At 40.5% G+C, this 27,466-nt stretch overlaps 1 protein-coding gene across 1 annotated transcript in view; it reads left to right on the forward strand.

Moving 5' to 3' along the window:
* RCAN2 (regulator of calcineurin 2) overlaps positions 1-27,466 on the forward strand; it is a 258,974-nt gene that overhangs the window by 38,085 nt on the left and 193,423 nt on the right. Inside the window, exon 2 of the mRNA XM_060109751.1 lies at positions 3,632-3,858. Within this exon, the coding sequence (XP_059965734.1) occupies positions 3,634-3,858 (225 nt within the window). The 5' untranslated portion in view covers positions 3,632-3,633. The remainder of the gene's footprint in view (positions 1-3,631; positions 3,859-27,466) is intronic.

Genomic DNA, 27,466 nt, shown 5'->3' on the forward strand with positions numbered 1-27,466 from the left:
TATTATTAGTGTATACATTTGAAATAAATAACATATTTTTAGAGTATATATTTTAAGTCGATCATTGTAACTCACTTGCTGGTCTGTTTTTTCCTGACAGTGACCCCTTTTTACATAATTCATTAACTCAGTCAAATATTTTGAGGGCTTTCTAGATGTACCACACTGAAGATATCTTGGATGAAGGCAGCTCAGTCTCTGCTCTCAAGAAATACCATTCTGGTTGGAGATACAGTAGTCGCAGTGTAGAATGAACTGTGTGAGGGCTAGGCTGGTACTCAGGGACTGCAAAGAAAGGATGCTAAATTCATGGGTCCTGGGGGAGGTCGGGGAACCCTCCTGGAAGAGTTGCCTTTTGAGATGAAAGCAGCTGTTCTCTTTTGGATGACCAACCTCAGATTTAGAAATAATGACAACATAAGTAAATCTTCTTAAGCTATGTAGGCAGTTGTTGCTGGAATTCTTTTAATCTTCAGCATTTCCTTTCTGTCTGTTTATGTGGGTTTACTAGAGGTTAGTGGTTATACCAAAGCATAATAGTCTTGCTCTGAGATGATCCTAATGATGTGCTTTTATAGTGTTTCCGAGTACATATCCTTTTACGAGTGATTAACACTGATTTTGATCACTTTTTTTTTCATCCCTATTTCATTCCTCCGCCTCTTCCTACTTAGCAGAGGGAGGCAGATAGGGTTTTTTGTTCCTGTTTTACAAACATAAATGGAGTCATAGAATGATCAATAGATTTCTCCAAATTATGAGGTGAGTCAGCAGTGGAACCGGGAAGAGAAACCAGGGTTTCTTTGTTCAACGCTCTGACTTCTAAAGTATTTCTCCATGTAAGTAGAATAAGTTGTTTGCCAAAAATGCATTCACCTTTTAAATCTTTACTGAAAGTAATGAGCTTAAAATAAAGTCTTACAAAGGTAATCGTATTGTTACAGCTTAGAACAGAAGTTAAGGCTATTTGGGTAGATTAAAATGAGTCCTGAGTGAGGCTTAATATTTGGTCTATTTAATTAATTTGTTCAGCAATGGATTTTAATTCTCTTTGAAAAAAAGAATAATTGAAACAGTCTCAGACCCGTTTAAGAACATTATGGGATCCATTCTGATTAATTTTAAAAATGTTAACTAAGAAGGACAGGATTAAAAATGAAATCAAAATTGACAATATCTATATTTCATGATACTGGATGATTGTAACTTTATTATCAAAAGGTTTTCCTATAATCCATTGATGAAAATACACTGGACCCTGGAACAAGATGGGTTTGAACTGTGCAGGTCCACGTATACACAGAATTTTTTCACTGAGTACGTTCTACAGGATCGGAGGTTGGTTGAATCCGCAGATGTGGAACCCTATATAAGGAGGGCCGACTCTAAAGTTATACTTGAATTTTCAACTGTGTGGTCTCTTGGTGCCCCGACCCCCACGTTGTTCAAGGGTCACCTGTAAAAGTGTCTTAATGTTCTTTGTAATTATTTTTACTATTAAAATAATTAGTACTCTAATAATAATGTGATAGGCATTATGCATATTATGCTAAAATATCTGAAGCAACAGTGTAAATGAATATGAAGGGAAGTAAATACTTTTAAGTACTTCATTGACATTTTTTCTTCTAATTAAAAATAGTCATAGGGAATTCATCCAGTGGTTAGGACTCCACTTTCACTGCCAAGGGCCTGGGTTCAGTCCCTGGTCAGGAAACTAAGATCTCACAAGCTGTGGAAGTGTGGCCAAAAAATAATAATAAAAAAAATTAAAAAAAAATAAAAACTAAAAATGTGCATGTATTTTGAATTTATTATGGAAAAAAATAAAGCTTAAACCATGTACCATATTTTTATTTAAAATACGTATTTTATTGATTTAAATACAGAAAATGTTGCATTAATTGGAGTTTTGAGAACTTTAGAATACAGGAATGGTTCTATTATATTTTATATAGAATTACATTTTTATTTTCCATAATTGTAGTGATCTAATTTTTGAGTTATTATTTCAAATTCTTTAATTTTTGGCTCCTGTTCCCAACCAGGCCTAAGATTTTACATGTAATGCATCATTTATATTGCCATCAAGTTCTGTTTATCAGGATGCCATTTAGGCTTTGTTTCTAGGAAAAATGAAAAAAACAACCTCATCACAATACTGCATTCAGAGTTCAAGAGAGATATAGGTAGAAACCCATACTTGTGTGGGGATCTAGAATTTATGTCTTACCTAAACTTGACGAGGCCAGAGTGACACTTTGTGGTACTGCCTTTCTGTCTTTTACCCTGAGGTTCTGTATTGCTGGGATTAGGGGAAACAGAGGATGATCTAGCAGCCACATTGTAATTGCCAGGCAGTCTTATCTGGGTACCCGTGGGCAAGTTATTTCACCTTCTGGGACTTTAATCACTGATCTTTGAACAGAATAGTATGATAGACATGAAAATAGATACAAAGGAAAAATACAGACATTGACTGTTGTTGAAGTATGCAGGATAGCTGATGAAATCTATTGAATTATGCACCAGTATCAAAAATTGGAAAAAGTCTCCAACTGGCTGCAGTTGGGTAGAATTTTGAATGTAAGGGGTAATGAAATAATAGAATCATGGAACACAGGTAGATGAGATTAATACTGGAAAGCTTCACATTGGGGACTCTGAGGGTGGGGAATCTGTATACCTTGGATCAGCAAAGATAGTACTGATTTTTTAAGATCCAGAGTTCACAAATTAGAGTAATTACCCCAGGCAGAAGAGGGTGTGTGTGTGTCTGTGTGTGTCTGTGTGCGTCTGTGTGTGTCTTTGTGTGTCTGTGTGTGTGTCTGTGTGTCCTCATTTGGATAGATGATTAACTATTAGAGTTACCCTAATCAGGATTCAGGGGGTGATGAAATAGGTTATACTTCCTTAAATATAGACTTGCAGTAATTTTGATCTGCTTCATTTCCGTGGTATAGGAGAGCAGACTTTCGTGCCAAACTCTCTGAGTTTGAATCCTAGTCATGCCATTTTGTCATGGACCCTGTCAAAGTTACTTAATTGCTTTGTTCCTTAGTTTTTCCCCTCCGTAAAATGGGGATAATATTGGTACCAACCACATAGATGGAGATTTGATAGGTCAGTTAAGGCACGGAAATCATTTAGAATCATTCCTGGAATTCAAGAAGTGATAAGCATTAGCAGTAATGGTTGTGGTATTATATAATTCATGATGTAACTTATCAAAGCACTTTCCTATGTGCATTTTTGTCTGAATCCATTTGATTCTCTTAAGGAAGCAAGGCTCAGAGAACTTAGGTAACTTTCCAAGGTTCCCAATCTAGTAAACACTGAACAGCTAGGCTGGAGCCCCTGGCCTCCAACTCCAGTCCTGCTCAAGTGGGTTTTTTCTTTGCCCATAGCTGGGACTGGATTCTTGCCCAGAAGCAGAGCTGTGTGGGAAGTTGTAACTCAGAGATCAAGGGGAAGATGTGAACTTGCTGGGTCTTCCCCCTTCTAATAGCCCCTGCTTCTCTTCCTAACTACACTCCCCTCTCTGCCCCAGACACTCCAGAACTGCGACCTTCAAACCAAGCTTTAAGGAATCGAATCCTACTCTAACATGCATCCGTCTCTGTATCCTCAGGAATGAGGGGAGACTCTTATTTCATTGGGATGAGGAGCCTGGGGCAGCAGGGGCACATCCCAGAAGATGGAGGACTCTTCCTGCTCTGCTGCATAGACAGAGACTGGGCTGTGACTCAGTGTTTCACGGAGGAGGCCTTTCAAGCAATCACGGACTTCACGGACCTCCCGAACTCACTGTTTGCATGCAACGTCCACCAGTCGGTGTTTGAAGGGGATGAGAGCAAGGTAAGAAGCCTTTCTGCTCCTGAAACAGGGGGAGATGTGGCATTATCCCCCCAATATTTCCATTGCTTCTTTGTGGTTAATGTTTGGAAGTTTTTGAAAATGTTTACTTGGCACTCTTCTTGGCATGCATAGCAAGAGCAGAAAAGCCTGTTCTATTATCAGTTGACATTGGAGGTACACACAACAAGGTTGTATGGGAGACTGTGTTGAATCAGATCTTGATGTCTGCCACTCAGAGGTCTGTCTAACAATGGTGTTGGGAATAGTGATTGCAGGGGATACCCCTTGGGCTAGAAAGCAGATGTTGTTAAAAAAAAAAAAGTTTTATTTCCCCCTATTCTGCCCAAAACTTAATTTGCCTTTCCCTACGCAGCACAAGCTCTCTTTCCCCCTTACTCTTCCTGCAGTTTGATGGCTGTTCTAACAATAGTTTCTTAAATTGGGCCCCAAGTCCTGCAGCACTTATTAGAAAGGTAAATTGGTTGGCCATATGAGACTTGCTTTGCTCAAGTGGATAGAATTGTTTTGGGTGTGTTGTAAGAATTTGCGTGAAAATGCTTAACTCCTTGATTTGAAATAATTAGGGAATGAGGTTGTCTATGTACAAGCATTTTCCAGAATATGAAGCTTCCATTTTAAGAGTCAGCTTGATTTAGTGGAAGCATTCTTGGCCACCAGAGTAAATATTCCTTTTGGAGGTCTTGCGAAAGTTTACTTCGGATTTCTCTGACGTTTTAACAGCAGAGTCTAAATGGATCAAACCTTCCCTTATGGATTTCTAATTGTAAAATCCATTACTAGGCTACGTTGTAAAACATAGCCAACATTTTTTGGGGGAAAGAGCCTTTCTTTTTCTACATTAAAGTATGGCTCTGTGTGAGATTAAGAGAAGGATTTATGATCGCTGTTTCACAAACTTGGACTGTTTTTGCCAACTGCTGAAGTCCAAACTCTGTTGCCTGAGCACAATTACTGGAAGTCTTTGTTCTAAATTTTATTGGTTTTGTAAGCAATCTTGATAGCCCAGAGGATTAGGAATTATTTCAAGCCATATAAAGGTAGTTTTATAATAATATTATTTTGGAGTTGAACAGTTGAAATGATGGGCTAAAAGTAACTTGAAGTCCAAGGAATTATATGTGATTAGAACATCCAGAGTTATCATCAGCAGACTATTTGAAGTAAAAAAATGACACATAGCCTTTTTGAAAGAAACTGGGAATTTTGCTCTTGGATTATAACCAGGTTATAACACAGATTATAATTTATTCACAGCAAGTCATTTCCCCTGAAATCTACCTGATGTTAACTATGAAACAAAGTTCTGTGTTTTCTTGTTCTCTCATCTATTTAAATATCAACAATTGGAAGGATTTTCCTTAGAGTTTTTTTTTATGTTAACATCTTTATTGGAGTCTAATTGTTTTACAATTGTGTGTTAGTTTCTGCTTTATAACAAAGTGAGTCAGCTATACATATCCATATATCCCCATATCTCCTCCATCTTGCATCTCCCTCCCACCCTCCCTATCCCACCCCTCCAGGGGGTCACAAAGCACCAAGCTGATCTCCCTGTGCTATGCGGCAGCTTCCCACTAGCTATCTATTTTACATTAAGTAGTATATAAAAGTCCATGCCACTCTTTCACTTTGTCCCAGCTTACCCTTGTCCCCACCATGCCCTCAAGTCCGTTCTCTACGTCTGTGTCTTTAATCCTGTCCTGCCCTAGGTTCTTCAGTACCTTTTTTTTTTTAGAGTCCATATCTATGTGTTAGCATACAGTATTTGTTTTTCTCTTTCTGACTTACTTCACTCTGTATGACAGACTCTAGGTCCATCCACCTCATTACAAATAACTCAATTTTGTTTCTTTTTATGGCTGAGTAATATTCCATTGTATATATGTGCTACATCTTCTTTATCCATTCATCCTTTGATAGATGCTTAGGTTGCTTCCATGTCCTGGCTATTGTAAATAGAGCTGCAATGAATATTGTGGTACATGACTCTTTTTGAATTATGGTTTTCTCGGGCTATATGCCCAGTAGTGGGATTGTTGGGTCATATGGTAGTTCTATTTTTAGTTTTTTAAGGAACCTCCATACTGTTCTCCATAGTGGCTGGATCAGTTTACATTCCCACCAACAGTGCAAGAGGGTTCCCTTTTCTCCACACCCTCTCCAGCATTTGTTGTTTGCAGATTTTCTGATGATGCCCATTCTAACTGGTGTGAGGTAATACCTCATTGTAGTTTTGATTTGCATTTCTCTACTGATTAGTGATGTTGAGCATCCTTTCATGTGTTTGTTAGCTATCTGTAGTCTTTTTTGGAGAAATGTCTATTTAGGTCTTCTGCCCATTTTTGGATTGGGTTGTTTGTTTTTTTGATATTGAGCTGCATGAGCTGCTTGTAAATTTTGGAGATTAATCCTTTGTCAGTTGCTTCATTGGCAAATATTTTCTCCCATTCTGAGGGTTGTCTTTTCATCTTGTTTATGGTTTCCTTTGCAGTGCTAAAGCTTTGAAGTTTCATTAGGTCCCATTTGTTTATTTTTGTTTTTATTTCCATTTCTCTAGGAGGTGGGTCAAGAAGGATCTTGCTGTGATTTATGTCATAGAGTGTTCTGCCTATGTTTTCCTCTAAGGTTTTTATAGTGTCCGGCCTTACATTTAGGTCTTTAATCCATTTTGAGTTTATTTTTGTGTATGGTGTTAGGGAGTGTTCTAATTTCATTCTTTTACATGTAGCTGTCCACTTTTCCCAGCACCACTTATTGAAGAGACTGTCTTTTCTCCACTGTATATTCTTGCCTCCTTTATCAAAGATAAGGTGATCATACGTACATGGGTTTATCTCTGTGCTTTCTATCCTGTTCCATTGATCTATATTTCTGTTTTTGTGCCAGTTACATACTGTCTTGATTATTGTAGCTTTGTAGTATAGTCTGAAATCCGGGAGCCTGATTCCTCCAGCTCCATGTTTCTTTCTCAAGATTGCTTTGGCCATTTGGGGTCTTTTGTGTTTCCATACAAATTGTGAAATTTTTTGTTCTAGTTCTGTGAAAAATGCCGGTGGTAGTTTGATAGGGATTGCATTGAATCTGTACATTGCTTTGGGTAGTATAGTCATTTTCACAATGTTGATTCTTCCAATCCAAGAATATGGTATATCTCTCCATCTGTTTGTATCATCTTTAATTTCTTTCATCAGTGTCTTATAGTATTCTGCATGCAGGTCTTTTGTCTCCATAGGTAGGCTTATTCCTAGGCATTTTATTCTTTTTGTTGCAGTGGTAACTGGGAGTGTTTCCTTAATTTCTCTTTCAGATTTTTCATCATTAGTGTATAGGAATGCAAGAGATTTCTGTACATTAATTTTGTATCTGCTACTATACCAAATTCATTGATTAGCTCTAGTAGTTTTCTGGTAGCATCTTTATGAGTCTCTATGTATAGTAGCATGTCATCTGCAAACAGTGGCGGCTTTACTTCTTCTTTTCCAATTTGGATTCCTTTTATTTCTTTTTCTTCTCTGATTGCTGTGGCTAGAACTTCCAAAACTATGTTGAATAATAGTGGTGAGAGTGGAGAACTTTGTCTTGTTCCTGATCTTAGAGGAAATGGTTTCAGTTTTTCACCATTGAGAATGATGTTGACTGTGGGTTTGTCATATATGGCCTTTATTATGTTGAGGTAGGTTCTCTCTATGCCTACTTTTCTGGAGGGTTTTTATCATAAATGGGTGTTGAATTTTGTCGAACGCTTTTTCTGCATCTATTGAGATGATCATATGGTTTTTCTCCTTCAATTTGTTAATATGGTGTATCACATTGATTGACTTGCATATATTGAAAAATCCTTGCATTCCTGGGATAAACCCCACTTGATCATGGTGTACAATCCTTTTAATGTGCTGTTGGATTCTGTTTGCCAGTATTTTGTTGAGGATTTTTGCATCTATGTTCATCAGTGATACTGGCCTCTGCTTTTCTTTCTTTGTGACATCTTTGTCTGGTTTTGGTACCTGGGTGATGGTCGCCTCTTAGAATGATTTTGGGAGTGTTCCTCCCTCTGCTGTATTCTGTAAGAGTTTGGGAAGGATAGGTGTTAGCTCTTCTCTAAACGTTTGATAGAATTCTCCTGTGAAGCCATCTGGTTCTGGGTTTTTATTTGTTGGAAGATTTTTAATCACAGTTTTAATTTCAGTGCTTGTGATTGGTCTGTTTATATTTTCTGTTTCTTCCTGGTTCAGTCTTGGAAGGTTGTGCTTTTCGAACAATTTGTCCATTTCTTCCAGGTTGTCCATATTACTGGCATATAGTTTCTTGTAGTAATCTCTCATGATCCTTTGTATTTCTGCACTGTCAGTTGTTAGTTCTTTTTCATTTCTAATTCTGTTGATTTGAGTCTCTCCCTTTTTTTCTTGATGAGTCTGGCTAATGGTTTATCAATTTTGTTTATCTTCCCAGATAACCACGTTTTAGTTTTAGTGAACTTTGCTATCATTTCCTTCATTTCTTTTTCATTTATTTCTGATCTGATCTTTATGATTTCTTTCCTTCTGCTAACTTTGCCATTTTTTGTTGTTGTTCTTCTTCTTTCTCTGATTCCTTTAGGTGTAAGGTTAGGTTGTTTATTTGAGATGTTTCTTGTTTCCTGCGGTAGGATTGTATTGCTATAAACTTCCCTCTTAGAACAGCTTTTGCTGCATCCCATAGGTTTGGGTTGTCGTACTTTCATTGTCATTTGTTTCTGGGTATTTTCTGATATCCTCTTTGATTTCTTCAGTGATCTCTTGGTTATTAAGTAGTGTATTGTTTAGCCTCCATGTGTTTGTATTTTTTACTGATTTTTTCCTGTAATTGGTATCTAGTCTCATAGCGTTGTGGTTGGAAAAGATACTTGATATGATTTCAATTTTCTTAAATTTACCAAGGCTTGATTTGTGACCCAAGATATGATCTATCCTGGAGAATGTTCCATGAGCACTTGAGAAGAAAGTGTATTCTGTTGTTTTTGCATGGAATGTCCTCTAAATATCAATTAAGTCCATCTTGTTTAATGTATCATTTAAAGCTTGTGTTTCTTTACTTATTTTCATTTTGGATGATCTGTCCATTGGTGAAAGTGGGTTGTTAAAGTCCCCTACTATGATTGTGTTACTGTCAATTTCCTCTTTCTTGGCTGTTAGCATTTGCCTTATATATTGACGTACTCCTATGTTGGGTGCATAAATATTTACAATTGTTATATCTTCTTCTTGGATTGATGCCTTGATCATTATGTAGTGTCCTTCTTTGTCTCTTGTAATAGTCTGTATTTTAAAGTCTATTTTGTCTGATATGAGAATTGCTACTCCATGTTTCTTTTGATTTCCATTTGCATGGAATATCTTTTTCCATCCCCTCACTTTCAGTCTGTATGTGTCCCTAGGTCTGAAGTGGGTCTCTTGTAGACAGCGTATATACAGATCTTATTTTGTATCCATTCAGCCAGTCTGTGTCTCTTGGTTGGAGCAATTAATCCATTTACATGTAAGGTAATTATCGAAATGTATGTTCTTATTACCATTTTCTTAATTGTTTTGGGTTTGTTATTTTAGGTCTTTTCCTTCTCTTGTGTTTCCTGCCTAGAGTAGTTCCTTTAGCATTTGTTGTAAAGCTGGTTTGCTAGTGCTGAATTCTCTTAGCATTTGCTTGTCTGTAAAGGTTTTAATTTTTCCATGAATCTGAATGAGATCCTTGCTGGGTAGAGTAATCTTGGTTGTAAGCTCTTCCCTTTCATCACTTTAAATATGTCCTGTCACTCTCTTCTAGCTTACAGAGTTTCTGCTGAAAGATCAGCTGTTAACCATATGGGGATTCCCTTGTATGTTATTTGTTGTTTTTTTCCTTGCTGCTTTTATTATTTTTTCTTTGTAGTTAATATTTATAGTTTGATTAATATGTGTCTTGGCTTGTTTCTCCTTGGATTTATCCTGTATGGGACTCTCTGTGTTTCCTGGACTTGATTGACTATTTCCTTTCCCATATTAAGGAAGTTTTCAACTATAATCTCTTCAAATATTTTCTCAATACTTTTCTTTTTCTCTTCTTCTGGGACCCCTATAATTTGAATGTTGGTGCATTTAATGTTGCCCTAGAGGTCTCTGAGACTGTCCTCAATTCTTTTTATTCTTTTTTCTTTATTCTGCTCTGCAGTAGTTATTTCCACTATTTTATCTTCCAGGTCCCTTATCTGTTCTTCTGCCTCAGTTATTCTGCTATTGATTCCTTCTAGAGAATTTTTAATTTCATTTATTGTGTTGTTCATCATTGTTTGTTTGCTGTTTAGTTCTTCTAGGGCCTTGTTAAACATTTCTTTTATTTTCTCCATTTTATTTCCAAGATTTTGTATCATCCTTACTATCATTACTCTGAATTCTTTTTCAGGTAGACTGCCTATTTCCTCTTCATTTGTTAGGTCTGGTGAGTTTTTACCTTGCTCCTTCATCTGCTGTGTGTTTCTCTGTCTTCTCATTTTGCTTAACTTACTGTGTTTGTGCTCTCCTTTTCACAGGCTGCAGATTTGTAGTTCCCGTTGTTTTTGGTGTCTGCCCCCAGTGGCTAAGGTTGGTTCAGTGGGTTGTGTAGGCTTCCTGGTGGAGGGGACTGGTGCCTCTGTTTTGGTGGGTGAGGCTGGATCTTGTCTTTCTGGTGGGCGGGGCCACATCCGGTGTGTGTTATGGGGTGTCTGTGACCTTATTATGATTTTAGGCAGCCTCTCTACTAATGGGTGGGGTTGTGTTTCTGTCTTGCTAGTTGTTTGGCATAGGGTGTCCCGCAGTGTAGCTTGCTGGTCATTGAGTGGAGCTGGATCTTAGCATTGAGATGGAGATCTCTGGGAGAGCTTTTGCCATTTGATATTATGTGGAGCCAGGAGGTCTCTGGTGGACCAATGTCCTGAACTTGGCTCTCCCACCTCAGAGGCACAGGCCTGACACCCATCCAGAGCATCAAGACCCTTTCAGCCATATGGCTCAGAAGAAAAGGGAGAAAAAAAGAAAGAATAAAGAATAAAATAAAATAAAGTAAAATAAAATAAAAGTTATTAAAATAAAAAATGTTATTAAAAATAAAAAAATTAAAAAATAATAAAAAAAAGAAAGACAAGAGCAACCAAACCAAAAAACAAATCCACCAATTTTAACAAGTCCTAAAAACTATACTAAAAAATAAAAAACAAAAACGGATGGACAGAACTCTAGGAGAAATGTAAAAGCAAAGCTATAGAGACAAAATCACACAAAGAAGCATACACATACACACTCAGAAAAAGAGAAAAAGGAAAAAAATATATGTATATGTATAAAAAAAAGGAAGAGAGCAACTGAATCAATGAACAAATCTACCAATGATAATAAACTTTAAATACTAAACTAAGATAAACAGAAAACCAGAAAGAAATTAGATGCAGAAAGCAAAACCCAAGTCTACAGTTGCTCCGAAGTCCACCGCCTCAATTTGGGATGATTCGTTGTCTATTCAGGTATTCCACTGTTGTGGGGTACATCAAGTTGGTTGTGGAGATTTAATCCACTGCTCCTGAGGCTGCTGGGAGAGATTTCCCTTTCTCTTCTTTGTTTGCACAGCTCCCGGGGCTCATCTTTGGATTTGGCCCCGCCTCTGCGTGTAGGTCACCGGAGGGCATCTGTTCCTGCCCAGACAGGACGGGGTTAAAGGAGCAGCTGATTTGGGGGGCTCTGGCTAACTTAGACCATGGGGAGGAAGGGGTACGGATGCGGGGTGAGCCTGCGGCAGCAGAGGCCGACATGATGTTGCACCAGCCTGGGGTGCACCGTGCGTTCTCCTGGGGACGTTGTCCCTGGATCACGGGACCCTGGCAGTGGCGGGCTGCACAGGCTCCCAGGAGGGGAGTTGTGAACAGTGACCTGTGCTCATACACAGGCCTCTTGGTGGCGGCAGCAGCAGCCTTAGCGTCTCATGCCCGTCCCTGCTGTCTGCGCTGATAGCCGCGGCTCGTGCCCATCTCTGGAGCTCGTTTAGGTGGCACTCTGAATCCCCTCTCCTCCCGCACCTGGAAACAATGGTCTCTTGCCTCTTAGGCAGGTCCAGACTTTTTCCTGGACTCCCTCCGGGCTAGCTGTGGTGCGCTAGCCCCTTCAGGCTGTGTTCACGCAGCCAACCCCAGTCCTCTCCCTGGGATCCAACCGAAGCCCGAGCCTCAGCTCCCAGCCCCGCCCGTCCCGGCGGGTGAGCACACAAGCCTCTTGGGCTGGTGAGTGCTGGTCGGCACCGATCCTGTGTGTGGGAATCTCTCCGCTTTGCCCTCTGCACCCCTGTTGCTGTGCTCTCCTCTGTGCCTCCGAAGCTTCCCCCCTGCCACCTGCAGTCTCCGCCAGTGAAGGGGCTTCTAGTGTGTGGAAACCTTTCCTCCTTCACAGCTCCCTCCCACTGGTGCAGGTCCCATCCCTATTCTTTTGTCTCTGTTTATTCTTTTTTCTTTTGCCCTACCCAGGTACGTGGGGAGTTTCTTGCCTTTTGGGAGGTCTGAGGTCTTCTGCCAGCGTTCAGTGGGTGTTCTGTAGGAGTTGTTCCACATGGAGATGTATTTCTGATGTATTTGTGGGGAGGAAGGTGATCTCCACGTCTTACTCCTCCGCCATCTTGAAGGTCTCCCCCTTAGAGGTTTAATGGGTGTTTTGATTCTTTCCTGATTAAATCATTCTCAGTCGATTGAAACAAGGAGATTTAGGAAGGAGCTAATCTCAGTCAGGAAGGCTGCTCAAGAATGGTTTATCAGCTGAACCAGAATTGGTTACGTAGAAGGACAGGGGCCTGGGGGGAGTTCACGGGAATCTGCCCACATCTATTTTGCTATTCTGATCTGTGACTGAATAATGGATTACCAAATATTCTCATTTAATTTGTATACGAAGTTGGTAAATCTCAGCTTAACAAATAGTGTTGGGTTTTAAAGTGACCTTGATAAAATATTGAGATGAAATCAATAAGATGTATTTCAGTGGAACCAGTTTCAAATGATTTAGATTACATCTTTATAGCCAAGGATGTGAATTTTATAATTGGCCCATGCCTACCTAATGAAAGTTATTAAATGAGACAGAATGTCTTCTGGCTTGGTGTGATTTTATAGCCCCCATTCTGTGGACAGTCTCTGGGATATCAAATAATCTGATCCAGATTCAGTTTTGATTTAATTATATATACAGGGTTTAGGGTGATAAAGCAAGATGATCAGATACCAAAAGAATTGATAATAGAGGCACGATCACTGGGACTCTAGGAAAAAAAAGTGTTTGGGGAGGCTCATGCCTCCCATTTTTACTGCCACATATTTCTCTTTATATTCCAGACCTTTCTATTCCTCTCTTTACCTCCATTCCCACCACCCCACCCCACCCCCACTATCTTAATAAAGCTCACTTGCCTTGTACGTCATTCTCTCAGGATATCCTTCCCACAGTGTTCAAAGTTCATGAATCTGAGCCAGGAATTCTGATGATGTTTATCTTTCCCAACGGATGGACATTGGGGGCACTGTGCAAAGTTGGTGGCAGATATTTTTAGGTAGAGGGAAAAGAATCAAGAATGCTTTCCAGCACTTGTATTTGCCTGTGGGCAAGGCTGGCCATGGGGATTGTCTAAAGTATTTGGCTTTGGGAAGATGCCTTCAGCAGCCTGGAATTATCTGAGAGATAAGACATCAGAAATGATGCTTGGTTTTCATTTCAGAGGTCCAGGTTGTTAGGTGGTAAGATATGTAACTTTCTTGGGTGAAGTTTTCTTTTCTGGCAAACAGACTTTTGATTCATTGTTTCTTGATATTGATGGCCTAGAGTTTAGCTTGTTTGTTCAATTATTATAAAGCATACATTTTAACTTCCTTAGCTGAGTGGGAATTTATAAAGCTCTTGTTTTCTGACTATCATGATTAAGTCTTGCAGTAATCTCTTCTCAATTTTCCCATCTGTCTGAGACACTTTTCCTAAGCCCTTTTCCTTTTTGAAGTAACTTGGAAAGTACTGACTTGGACTGCTCTTAATATAGGTAACACCATAGGAGATGATCTTCTGGTTATGTCTGTTTCTGCTTATCAGTTTGATAAATATTCTGAGATGCTCATTTCTGCTATCCTATTTAAATTCTAAGTTCTGACACCTACAGAACAATTTTTTCAAACAGCTTCATGAGACCGTGATGTTCACTCCAATTTTTCGTTAGGCAGAATTCTGTGAGATTGTATTTTGATTTGACGCTTTTGCAAGGAGCGAGTATATACTTCAGTGTGGCTTGTTGTGGTCCAGATGGTTGGGATTTGTTTATATAACACAAAGGAGAACCAGAGCTGGAGAAAATTGGCATCTGAAACCAATAATGCAGATTGCTGTTTGCATGCTACAGCTTGCAGCATAAATATTTTTGTATGAAACACATTTAGAACCGGGAGCTTCACAGCAGGCAACACCTAAAAGTTATTAGGGGGTCAGTTAACCTTTGGCATTTTCCCCAGATTGCCTTTCTACATCCAGCTGGGCTGCAAAATTCATCTTAAGACAGGTGAGGCTGGAGGGGCACCCTGAGGGCTGCCCTGTGTCTGTGCTGAAGATAAGTAAGGCTTTGCTCGATGGGACACTGGCAGTCACTGGTAGCTAAAGGGGAACAGTGTATCAAACCACCGTGAAACCTTTAGCCAAATTCAGTTCAAAAAAGAGAAGCTTGAAAGGTGAGTTGTTATGGGCCTCCAAAAAAATTGTATTCATTTAGTTCAGTGGTAATAATAATAATATAACAGCAGTAGCAAACCTTACATAGCCTGTAGCAAGTTGCCTCATACTCTTCCGAATGCCTTCTAGACATTAAGCCCTTTAATCACCATGACAACCCTATGAGGGTGGTGTCTTTCTGCCTCTCTACCTCCCGGGCACGTGGAAGGGTTGTATTCCCTGGACCCTTCTGTCTAGTTCCGCCCAATGTATTGATGTAAGCAGAAGTGACCTGTGTCACTTCCAGGCCAAGCATTTAATTGCCAATATTTGACACTGAAGAATGTTCTTTTTACTCTGCTCGGGCAACTGGCAATGTGCCAGGTGTGCCGTTCAGACAGTTTGGCTCACGGACTGAGGGCAAGGATGACACAGAGCAGGGTCCTGGGTGACCTGTGATAAACATGCAATGTGACTACAGCAACAAGAAAAGCCTTTGCTGCTTTAAGGCCCTGGAATTTGGGAGTTTGTTGTTGGAATATAACTTAGTCCACCTAGGTTGATACAGTAAGTATGATTACACAGAGGAGTTGCCCATGGTTTCACAGCTGGAGTGGCAGAGCAGGGATTCAAACCTACGGAGTCTGTGCTCTTAAACATTATGCGAGGGCTTCCCTGGTGGCGCCGTGGTTGAGAGTCCGCCTGCCGATGCAGGGGACACGGGTTCATGCCCCAGTCTGGGAGGATCCCACATGCCGCGGAGCGGCTGGGCCCGTGAGCCATGGCCACTGAGCCTGCGCGTCTGGAGCCTGTGCTCCGCAACGGGAGAGGCTACAACAGTGAGAGGCCCGCGTACCGCAAAAAAAAACAAAAAACAAAAAAACATTATGTGATACTGCCTCTTGATATACAAAATATTTATTGAAAACAGGTATGATGCTTGGCTCTGGGGATGCAGTGGTGAACAAGACAGCATAAACGCATTGAATTTAAAGTCTACCAAAGAAAACAATTCAAATAAAACAAACATAATAAATCCAGTGATGCTAAAATCAAAAGGGCATTTAATGTATAGTTTCAGCTATACTCGATGCCTTATATACACACACGTACATATGCACAAAAGATTTTCTTGTTTTTGTTATGTTTTGTTTTGCTTTTTAAATAAGCGGGCATTTCTGCCAACCATTAATGGCTGTATTCTTCCAGAAAGGGCATAAGATCAGAGGCCTAGCGCTTTGGGTTTCTTAGGCTTTGTGCTTCTCATAAATAGATCATCTCAATGCCTTGTGAGTGGCTGGAGTGATTCTAGGTTCAAAGATGTATATCTTCGTTCAACATCACCACTAATATAATAAACCAGCTCCTTCTAGAGCTCAGCTGAGGACGCAGTGACCTAGTCTAACACTGGCAGCATTATGTAGTCACTCTCAAGGATTTTAGAAGGTTAATCTGGTTATTTGCAATTTTTACTTGATTCCCCACATAGGATTTGCCTTTACTCCAGTCTGTAGGGGGATGTGAATGTTCCCTTTGTACTTTACAACTGCAGGTCCACAATCTCTTATCTGCAGTACCGAAATCTGAAAAGCTCTGGAAACTTTCTTTATAACCCATTTTAAGACAAAACTTCACTTGACCCAATTCATTCAGAATCTAACCAGGACTGGTGAGAAGCTTCTTGTTGTGTGAATATTCATCCATCTCTTTGCAAAAATATTCCTGTCTTTAACCACCGGGGACTGCCCCAGACCTTGATGGAGCATTACACAGCATGAGGTATGCGTACCGTATTACATGCTAAATCCGCAAATTCTGAATTGCAATCATATCAGGCCCTAAGAACTTCAGACGGTGGGTTGTGGACCTGTAGAATATATAAAAATGCACTCACACCACATGTTCAAAAAGAAGGATGAATGCATCACTGAAATCTGGAATGCCATCAAGAAGAGTGATTAAATATATGTTTCCCATAATGAGATCTTGTGTTTATTAGAAATAAAGGACACATTGAACACAAGATGGGCCCATTCAGTTAGTTTAATAATAGTATTAACAATAGTATTAATTATGGCAGCAGCAAACCTTACATAGCATGTAGCAAGGTGCCACATACTCTTCGGAATGCTTTCTAGACATTAAGCCCTTTAATCGCCATGAAAACCCTTTGGTGTGGATACTGCCTGAGTGACCTTCCCGAGTCAAACTCTGACAGTCTCTGAGTCTCCTTCTTTGAGTGGCTACAGTTGAAAGCCTCTGACCTTGACCTGCGGTCACTGCTCATCCTGCCCTCATCCCTTCACCTGGTTCCTGACTAATGGTCTGGTCTGGGTCCAGAGGAAAGACTCCTAGCCCATCAGGGAGAGAGTTACTGTTCCATGCAAGTGGTTGTCTTAACTCAGAGGAGTTTCCGTTGTAAAACATTTATGTCACCCCCACATGTTTTGCCTCTCTATACCCTGAAATTCTGGAAGGCAGTCAAAATTTGTATTCTCCTTCATTGTATTTCCAGCACCTTGCTGGATCTCACAGATTGTAGGTAATCAATGTTGAATCGGACCTCCACTTCAGTGGTGACTACATGAAGATACAGAGGGAGGAATTTGCCAGGATCGGCTGATTAATTAGACAAACAGTCAAGAGCCGAGTGAGGCTTCTGGACATTTAAGTCTAGTTCATTACCCACCATACATCTCCATCTCTAAATTCTACCATGGAAAATGGGTTCTAGAAATAAAGGTGGCTGTCCATCAGCATAACATTCAAGTCCAAACATATTGAATATAAGACAGAGAGAACTCAGGTGATTCAACAGCAAGATTCAAATTAAACGTCAATGCATTGAGTCCATATCACTCTTGCAACTAAGTAACACTCATATGAATAAACCTGTTTTACATGTCAATTTATATTTACATGGTATTTTAAGTTTTTAGAGGTGACTGACCTATTTACTAAGCCAAGAGAGTAAAAATTAAGTGTCTTAAACACATTTGTTTCCATAATCACTCCTAGAGAAGAAAAGGGAGAGATAAGAAAAGAAAAAAGAAAAGGCAGCAAGGAAAGATGAAATCCAGTGCTTTAGAAGACCTTGGGAATCTTGTTATGGGGATAGTTTAAAGATGGTTGAAAAATTCATGCTGAGGTTACGTACCAAAGGACGAACAAGCAGGTTAAATTTTTATCTGTAGTTTGTGTCGCTGAATATAGGTTGCAAAAAATAAAAATGAAGTGAACTATTGTGACCTAAGGGTGGGGAAAGGACAACCAAGCATTAATTTTATTTATTTATTTATTTTTTAATTATTATTTTTTAACATCTTTATTGGAGTTTAATTGCTTTACAATGGTGTGTTAGTTTCTGCTTTATAACAAAGTGAATCAGTTATACATATACATATGTTCCCATATCTCCTCCCTCTTGCATCTCCCTCCCTCCCACCCTCCCTATCCCACCCCTCTAGGTGGTCATGAAGCACTGAGCTGATCTCCCTGTGCTATGCGGCTGCTTCCCATAGCTATCTATTTTACATTTGGTAGTGTATATATGTCCACAAGCATTAATTTTAAATATTAAAGCAGGAAAATGTTAAATTAGATACCACATATTCAAAGAATATACTAAAGAGTGTCACCGTTTCTCTTGTGCCATCCATTACAGGTGGAGGTGACATTTACAGCTTTCTTTGTTGTTTTCAAGAATGTTTAAATTGTAAAAAGACAGTGCCTATCATTGTACTCAGTAAGTTGGTCCTGTTTTCTCTTTTCTCTGGACAATGACTGGGAACCATAATTAGTCACCGCTAATCACTTGGAGACACCTGCCAGATGACAGCCCAGCGTGGGGCAGATTTGAAAGCTGCTGTAGGACATTCCCTGGAACCTTAACCTTTCTTGAAGTGACTAAAATATTCCAGAGGCATATTTAGTGGCTTGCTTCTCCACAGCACTGAGTAACCCCCTGGGGCTCAGGCACCTGACAAGCCACTCAAAATGCCCCACTTAACAACCTGGAAATAATTGAGGCAGTGGGAAGAATTAAGCCCGAAGCACAGAGAGCTTTCTGTGCCAAACTAGTGGGTGAGCGTGCATTCCTGTTGGAACCTGGGGAAAAACAGCTGCCATGTTCTGAGGAGTCTGGGATGCTATTAAAGAGGGACTTGGAGCTTTCTTCCCTTTTTGGAAAAATGAAGGTGCTTGGAACCCAGTTCATATGGTTTCCATCAGAGCTACTCGTAGCCTGTTCAGTGACTCTGTGACTTGTTAGAAGGGACTTCCACGGGCAGAAGTTGTCTTAGGGCACACTGCCTGAGACAAGGCAGGTGAATTTGTAAAAATGGCGCCCTTTCCTCTCAGCTGATGGGGTAGCTGAAGGCCTGAGCAGTTGTGGTTGGCTTGACAGGTGGAGGGCAGGCTGGATTTCACCCTCCATTCTCTTCCCGGACCAGGAACTCTTGAGAAATGCACAAAAGTCACACCCATCACAGCGTTCCAGGTCTATTATGATCATTGTCAATTATTTCCAATTTAAAAGGATTTATAAATTCAAGGATAATTATTGCATTCTCTTGCCTTAGAACATTACTTTTTTTAAGATGTGGTTTTGGAGATGGAGCCCAGGGGAAGGGCGGGGGAAGATTAAGACTTCTTATTATCTTTCCTTGCGCTCACCAGCTAAAGTTGGCCTGGGCTTCACCTGGCCTTTTTCAGCTTTTTTGACTCTGGTCCCAGTTTCGTGGTCACGAAATTCTTTGCCAACTTAGAGATAACCAGAGAAAGTCAGGGAGTTTGGACATGAACTTTAAAACTCTGCCAAGGTATCTTTCATTGCAGGCCTGACATTTAGCTCAATGGATGAGATCAGTGTGATATAGATGAGCCAATTGCCGATTCCATTAGTGTCACGTGACATTTACTCTGTGAGAGTGGGGTTATTAGTGTGCTGCTTATACATGTATTTCATTATTGTCTACTCAACCATACTCCCCTATATAGAATATATAGAAATATAACATGTGGTTTGTCTTTTTAAGTTTGATCAGTTTCTGGGAATATTTTGGTAATGTTCTATTTTACTGGGAATGTTCTATTTTACAGCATAACCGTCGTTTTAAACAAAAAAGCCAGCATCTCTATCAATGTTTTGAGGGGGAGACCCATTGATCAGATGACATAGTTAAGATTTTTCATCAAACGTATTGAAATATCACTTCTTATGCTTTGTTCAGAACCTACAGTTTCCCACCAGATTTGTAGCTATTATGAACTCCATACTATTTAGTATATTATTTATACATAGAGTACACCACCTTATGGATTGCCTAGTCCAACTGGATGATTGTAAGTATCTTGAGGGCAGCAGAGCAAGCTCCTCGTCCTTCTGTGTCCTGCACTGTCCAGCTCTGGACCTAACAGGGGCACTGACAGAGAAGCAGGAGAGCAGAGAGAGGGTTTGGGTTCAGATGCACTTGGGTCCAATTTCTGCCTCATCTACATCCTAATTACATGATCTTGACCAGCTTAACAGCTTTGAATCTCAGTTCCCTCTTTGATGAGATGAGTTCACCATACCTTCTTTATAGGTTTGTTGTGGGATTAAACGAGGTGACGTGGATCAAGGAGGTGGCATAAGACTAGATATTCTTGGTAAACGTTGGTCTCTTCCTCCTTCGTTCTTCTCCCCACCAGATAAACCTGTGACTGTCTCTGGTTCCAGGAAGGAAGAGCTTTTCTAAAACCATGTAAACCTAGGTGAAAGAAAGGCTTCATTTAGCCAACTCTTTGTAGAGTCCTAATGAAGTTGCCCTTTTATACCATAGCCTTCAGTTTCAGGAAAGTTAATCTCAGTTTTTGCCACATGAAAGCTGTTTCTGCATTTGTTGTAGGACACATGTGGTTCACTGTTCCCCATATAAAGTTCAGGTGATACGTTTCTTTTAGAAGATAGTGCCAAGAAAACTCTGTTGACCCTGGGGAATTGATATTTTTCTCATTAGGAGAATTATGTAACTTACATCTTCCCAGGGAGCTCAAAATAAAAATTAATACTCAGCCATAGCCACTCTTTTTATTCTTATTGTTCTTGATATTCTGTTTCTCTTGCATTAACCTAATTGTGTGTATGTGCAGTGCAAAAATTTCCTCTGAATTATCTGATCAAATGTTGTTCATATTTTTATTTGTTCATATTGTTTTATGAAAGAGTCATCTTTCAACATGTAAGGAGGTTGGCCAGGAGTTACTAAGGTGTATTTTGCAGATGTTTGAAATTCCACTGTGAATCAAAAAAAAACACCTAAATTAGTAAATTATATATTTTTAGAATAACACACACACATGCACAATTCTTTTGCTATAACTCGTTATTTGGAAGAATAGTTTTCAAACATCTTCAAGGGAAAAATGAAGCTTGGCCATCACAGTTAACAACAGCATCTTCCACAGCACGTGGGGTCTGCGTGTTTTTAGAAAAGCACCTGGTCACATAACTGATTCTTAAGTTTGATTCTTAAAGCTGATCCTTATGCTACTATTAATTTGTAAGAAAATGAACATGTATAAGCCATTTGAGAATATGTGTATTTAAGTTTGTTCTTATACTAAATCACTGCTTTTGAACCCTAAAGGCCTAGAGCCAAATTATTTCTTGGGAAGGTACTGCAGTTTCAAGGCCAGACACCTGAGATTTTTCTTCTTCCCTTCAAACAGACTGGTTGGTCTTGTGTTCTCTCCAGTGAAAAAACTTGGAACAGAAGTCCACTTGCAATGAATCACTGTGTCAGTGAAGTTCAAGACTCTGCAAGGAGCATAGAAGAGGAAGGAGTTTAGCTCTTCAAATAGCCTCTCCTGAAAATTTCAGAGAAAGGAGAGTCTTCATTGTCAGAAATTTGGTGCTGATAATGGGCTTTCATTACATCTGCTTCCTACAGATAGTCCTGCTCTACACGTGGGAGTCAGGAGGATGGGGACATGGTGATTTAGAAAGAGGAGGTGAAAGGGAGTCTACACTGGGTTTCCTCACCTGGCCTTTGCCCTGCTTCCTGTCGACAGCTGGACTCCTGGCTCCAGTGGGGTTATCTTTCCCCTAAACAAGCACCTCTGAGTTCACATGTCTGAGCAAGTAGGGTCCCTTTCAAAGGGCTCCTTTTTTTCTCGAGCTTGGGACTCTTGAGAATTCCAGAAATGCACGATGAAGGCATGGCTGCAACAAGGTCACCTTTTTGAAAAAGAAACACTCACTGCACATGTAAGACCTAAGTGTATTAAATAAGATGCAGAGCTGTTTTCATTATGCCTATTTATAATGCCCCCAGCCCTGACTCTCAAACCCGTCTCCTGCTTTGTTGAACAGAGGCTCGATGGCATGAGGATCATCCTGTCCCCACATATCTCCTACAGTGACCTAGAGTCTTTTGGAACTTGAAGGCTATTTTCTGATCAAGAATTCCCTTTTTAATGAACATACCCTCAGGAGATATGATATCCTTAAGATATATGCTAAGATATCCTAAGATACCTAATCGACATACCCAGGGCAGGGCAGTGACTCATGAATATGCTAGCTAGGGGAAAGAGTACCACGTTAAGCAATCCACTCAATCCATCCATTGATTATTTAACAAATATTGAAAATCTGTTGTGTCCCAAGTATTGGTCTTGGCCTTGGGAGTACAAAGATCGAATGAGATGCAAGACCTCTGGAAGCTTAATGTTGACTGGGATCTGATAATTAGAGTACAAGTTGGCTGAAGTAAGAGATTAAGGTAGATACAGTATATTATAGGAGCCAGAGAAAGGGCCACCTCAGAGGGGAAGAGAAGGCTCTGGAATCTCAGGGATGTATTTTTCTGTTTTGTTTTGAGCTCTGCCTTGCACCTAGACAAGCATCTCTAAATGGACTCATCCTTTGCCATAGAATGTGCTGGCTGTAGTGACTTGTAGACAGGATTCTTCAGACCTGCCTATTGTGTAATCAGCATTGTTGTCTTGTCTCACGAGGGCCTGTTTGGACAGGACCGCTGATGAGTGAGGGTAGCAGAGGGGAAGAACTGACTTTGACTTTGGCAGTAGCTTGCTCTTCGCCAAGTAAATCCAGCCATGGAGACAGGCATGGCTGGATGGCTGCATGGATGGAACATTCTGTGACCCACCTGTCCTCATTTTCTCCTTCAGAGTGTGAAATGTTTGCCTTCCTCCGAAGAGGAGCTGTGAGCTTGCTTATTTTAAAAACCGCAACCTGTGAGGAGAGAGGGTGTTCTTTGACAACGTTACATCATTGACGCCTCTAGGTGTTGAGTCATCATTATTTTTAGGCAGCTCCATGCTTTTTTTGGTTGTTCTAAGAATAGCCCTGGTGTCTGGACGCTACAGAAAGTCACTTCAATAAAGATCCTGTCACTGCTCCACAGTGGGAATGGACTGCTTTCTTAATTTCCAGATCCAGGGCACACGTCTTAGAATTTTACCTCCCAAACATTCTGCCCTTTTAGGTTTTCCATAGTCAATGTGATAACTTTGTGAGGAGCTCTCACTTGAATTTGTTCAAACCTGTGTCAAACATACTTATTGTTGTAAACAATAGCAGGAAAACAACAGAATGAAAAGGCTTCCTTCCTAAAGGCTCTTCCTCATCTTCACTCAATGCCCCACTTGGTTTGTGAATACCTTCATCAGTGACTTCACCCAATTTCTCAACATTTGAAGACCTATGTCTATGCCTTGTGTTTTATGAATTAAGTGACTTGAGATCCCTCACATGAGGACCTGAGCTAAGGGTGCTACTGTTGGCATTTCTGCGGGATCAACTAAAAGAGGCCAAAATAAATGTTACTGTAGCTTGTTAAACTAAATAAGCATATAAATTGTAAACCATATTGGAACTTGATGACAGGGCAATAAAGCAGTCCGAGCAAGCCCAGAAATGGAATTTTGTGGGTCAGTATAGAGACTGGTTTTCCCATTGCCTATTCAGAGCATATGCCCAGATATGATCAATTTATTTTATGTGGCACTTCAAAGCCTGTAAGAGCACTAATGGCTTGTGAGCCAAGCCAAATGCTGTTCTAACTGTAGCATCAAGGGAAGCAGCTGCTTGGAATAAAATGAGGCAGTCGTTTAATATTATAGTGTACCTTTGGTGTCTGGAGGGGACAGAAGGGCAGTCACATGACCTGGGTCTAAGTGTGGCTGAAAGGACCAGTGCATGTGATGGGCTGGCTGCTGGGTGCAAGCTGGGAAGGCGGACCTGCGTTTGGAGCTATAGGTGGTCTGACAGGGTTGGGTCTGCTTCTATTGTCTCAGAGCTCAAACCTCCTCCCCACCTGGGTCATCCTGTCTCTAATCAGGGAAATGGTATATAGCATCATCGTGATTTCAGTCCAGATCCCCAAATCCGCTGCTTATTCCTGTGTGACCATGGGCAGTTTATTTCATCTTTCCAAACAGCAGTGACTTCACCTACAAAATACCATCAAGTCATAGCATCTACCTCAAGGGTGGCTGTGAGGATATAAGTGGTGTAATCCAGGATGCCTTGATCACAGTAACTGTGCATGTTGGCTAGGAATAATAATTTCTGCTCACCAGTCTGATCTTCTGCATCTTGCATCATTAAAACCTCATAGGACTCTTTGGATTTCCTTGCCCGTGGTTGTTGCCTAACTCACCAAAGAGCAGTGTACTGGTCAGCCCCATTGTCTATTCTTGCCACCCTCAGAAGAACTTCTAAATCAAGATGGGAAGGGGGGACCAGCCTCTTGAAATCTGAACAAATAGTTTATTCACAAGAACCACTCCCATTTACCATTGCAACAAAAAGAATAAAATACCTAGGAATAAATCTACCTAAGGAGACAAAAGACCTGTATGCAGAGAACTATAAGACACTGATGAAAGAAATTAAAGACGATACAAACAGATGGAGAGAGATACCATGTTCTTGGATTGGAAGAATCAGCATTGTGAAAATGACTGTACTACCCAAAGCAATGTACAGATTCAATGCAATCCCTATCAAACTACCAATGGCATTTTTCACAGAACTAGAACAAAAAATTTCACAATTTGTATGGAAACACAAAAGACCCCAAATGGCCAAAGCAGTCTTGAGAAAGAAACATGGAGCTGGAGGAATCAGGCTCCCTGACTTCAGACTATCCTACAAAGCTACAGTAATTAAGACAATATGGTACTGGCACAAAAACAGAAATTTAGATCAATGGAACAAGATAGAAAACCCAGAGATAAACCCATGCACATATGGTCACCTTATCTTTGATAAAGGAGGCAAGAATATACAATGGAGAAAAGACAGTCTCTTCAATAAGTGGTGCTGGGAAAACTGGACAGCTACATGTAAAAGAGTGAAGTTAGAACACTCCCTAACACCATACACAAAAATAAACTCAAAATTGATTAAAGACCTAAATGTACGGCCAGACACTATAAAACTCTTAGAGGAAAACATAGGCAGAACACTCTATGACATAAATCACAGCAAGATCCTTTTTGACCCACCTCCTAGAGAAATGGAAATAAAAACAAAATAAACAAATGGGACCTAATGAAACTTAAAAGTTTTGCACAGCAAAGGAAACCATAAACAAGACGAAAAGACAACCTTCAGAATGGGAGAAAATATTTGCAAACGAAGCAACTAACCAAGGATTAATCTCCAAAATATACAAGCAGCTCATGCAGCTCAATATCAAAAAAATAAACAACCCAATCAAAAATTGGCAGAAGACCTAAATAGACATTTCTCCAAAGGAGGCATACAGATGGCCAAGAAGCACATGAAAAGCTGCTCAACATTACTAATTATCAGAGAAATGCAAATCAAAACTACAATGAGGTATTACCTCACACCAGTTAGAGTGGGCATCATCAGAAAATCTGCAAACAACAAATGCTGGAGAGGGTGTGGAGAAAAGGGAACCCTCTTGCACTGTTGGTGAGAATGTAAATTGATACAGCCACTATGGAGAACAGTATGGAGGTTCCTTAAAAAACTAAAAATAGAACTACCATATGACCCAGCAATCCCACTACTGTGCATATACCCTGAGAAAACCATAATCAAAGAAGAGTCATGTACCACAATGTTCATTGCAGCACTATTTATAATAGCCAGGACATGGAAGCAACCTAAGTGTCCATCAACAGATGAATGGATAAAGAAGATGTGGCACATAGTTACAATGGAATATTACTCAGCCATAGAAAGAAATGAAATGAGTTATTTGTAGTGAGGTGAATGGACCTAGAGTCTGTCATACAGAGTGAAGTAAGTCAGAAAGAGAAAAACTAATACCATATACTAACACATATATATGGAATTAAAAAAAATGGTTCTGAAGAACCTAGGGGCAGGACAGGAATAAAGACGGAGACATAGAGAATGGACTTGAGGATATGTATATCCCTCCCTCCCACCCCTCTATGTGGTCGTGTCTCCCACCCACTTTCCCTATCCCACCCCTCTAGGTGGTCGCAAAGCACAGAGCTGATCTCTCTGTGCTGTGCGGCTGCTTCCCACTAGCTATCTATTTTACATTTGGTAGTGTATATGTGTCCATGCCACTCTCTCACTTCGTCCCAGCTTACCCTTCCCCCTCCCTATGTCCTCAAGTCCATCAGAATGATAGTTAATGCCATTTACGGTAACCTTTTAAAATTTCCTTCGACACAAGTTATCATTCATGTAATACTAATTATTGCTTGTCACAGACAAAGTATGAGGATTTATATTCTGATCTATATAGAAATGTCATCATTAATAAATAATGCATTGCAACAACATACTTAATTGTCAGAGATTTTGTTGCCAGGAAGAGAAATAATATGGGGGGCGGAGAACCTCTCAAGACCTGATGTAGTTCAAGATTTCTCTACTTTGGCACTATTGATATTTTAGACTGATCATTCTTTGTTATGGGGGCTGCCCTGTACCTTATAGGATGTTTAGTAGCATCCTCGGACTCTACTCAGTAGATGCCAGTAGCACCCCCGCTAGTTGTGACAACCAAAAATGTCCCTAGACATTGCCAAATGTCCCCCAGAGGACACAATCACCTTGGTTGGTTGTTCCTAACCACAGATTAGAGGAACTGCCTCGGCATTTCTTTTTTTTTTTTTTTTTTGCGGTATGCAGGCCTATCACTGCTGTGGCCTCTCCCGTTGCGGAGCACAGGCTCCGGACGCGCAGGCTCAGCGGCCATGGCTTACAGGCCCAGCTGCTCCACGGCATGTGGGATCTTCCTGGATCGGGGCACGAACCCGTGTCCCCTGCATCGGCAGGCGGACTCTCAACCACTGCACCATCAGGGAAGCCCCTCGGCATTTCTTAATATCAATTCTAGAACCTCATCTTACTGGATAGGAATCTCTTGTATGAGTCCCTGGGAGCAGCGGTTAAAACACAAGTCGTAATCTACTTCCTTACATCTTATTCTGATTCATTTCTTTCCTTCCATTCAACGAGGAGACTGAAATTCTTCAAGTCTTCTCCTTATAAACCTCCTTTGGACAATTTCTGGCGTGATCACATGGAGGCTCCCATAAGGCAGCCCCCTGAGTAGTCCTTTCTCATTCCCCAAAAACTGTTTCGTAAGATTTGCCGTTTCTCCCTGGACCACAGGAGGCCTGTGCTTGCGATGGCTTCACGGACCCACCCCCTGTCCCAGCGGCCACGGTTACTGCCCCCACTCAGAATGCCAGACATCGTGGCGTTCAGACCAGTGAAGACTTCTGTCTGAGAACATTTGTTCACTGAGTTATCATTGGACCAAGGATACATGAGATTAGGCTCAACACTTTCATAATTTTAGTGTATACTTAGTATCCCAGGAAGAACAACTGTCTTTGTCAGGTGTGTAGTG

The sequence above is a fragment of the Mesoplodon densirostris genome, chromosome 10 (assembly GCF_025265405.1).
Source record: "Mesoplodon densirostris isolate mMesDen1 chromosome 10, mMesDen1 primary haplotype, whole genome shotgun sequence".
Classification (NCBI taxonomy): Eukaryota; Metazoa; Chordata; class Mammalia; order Artiodactyla; family Ziphiidae; genus Mesoplodon; species Mesoplodon densirostris.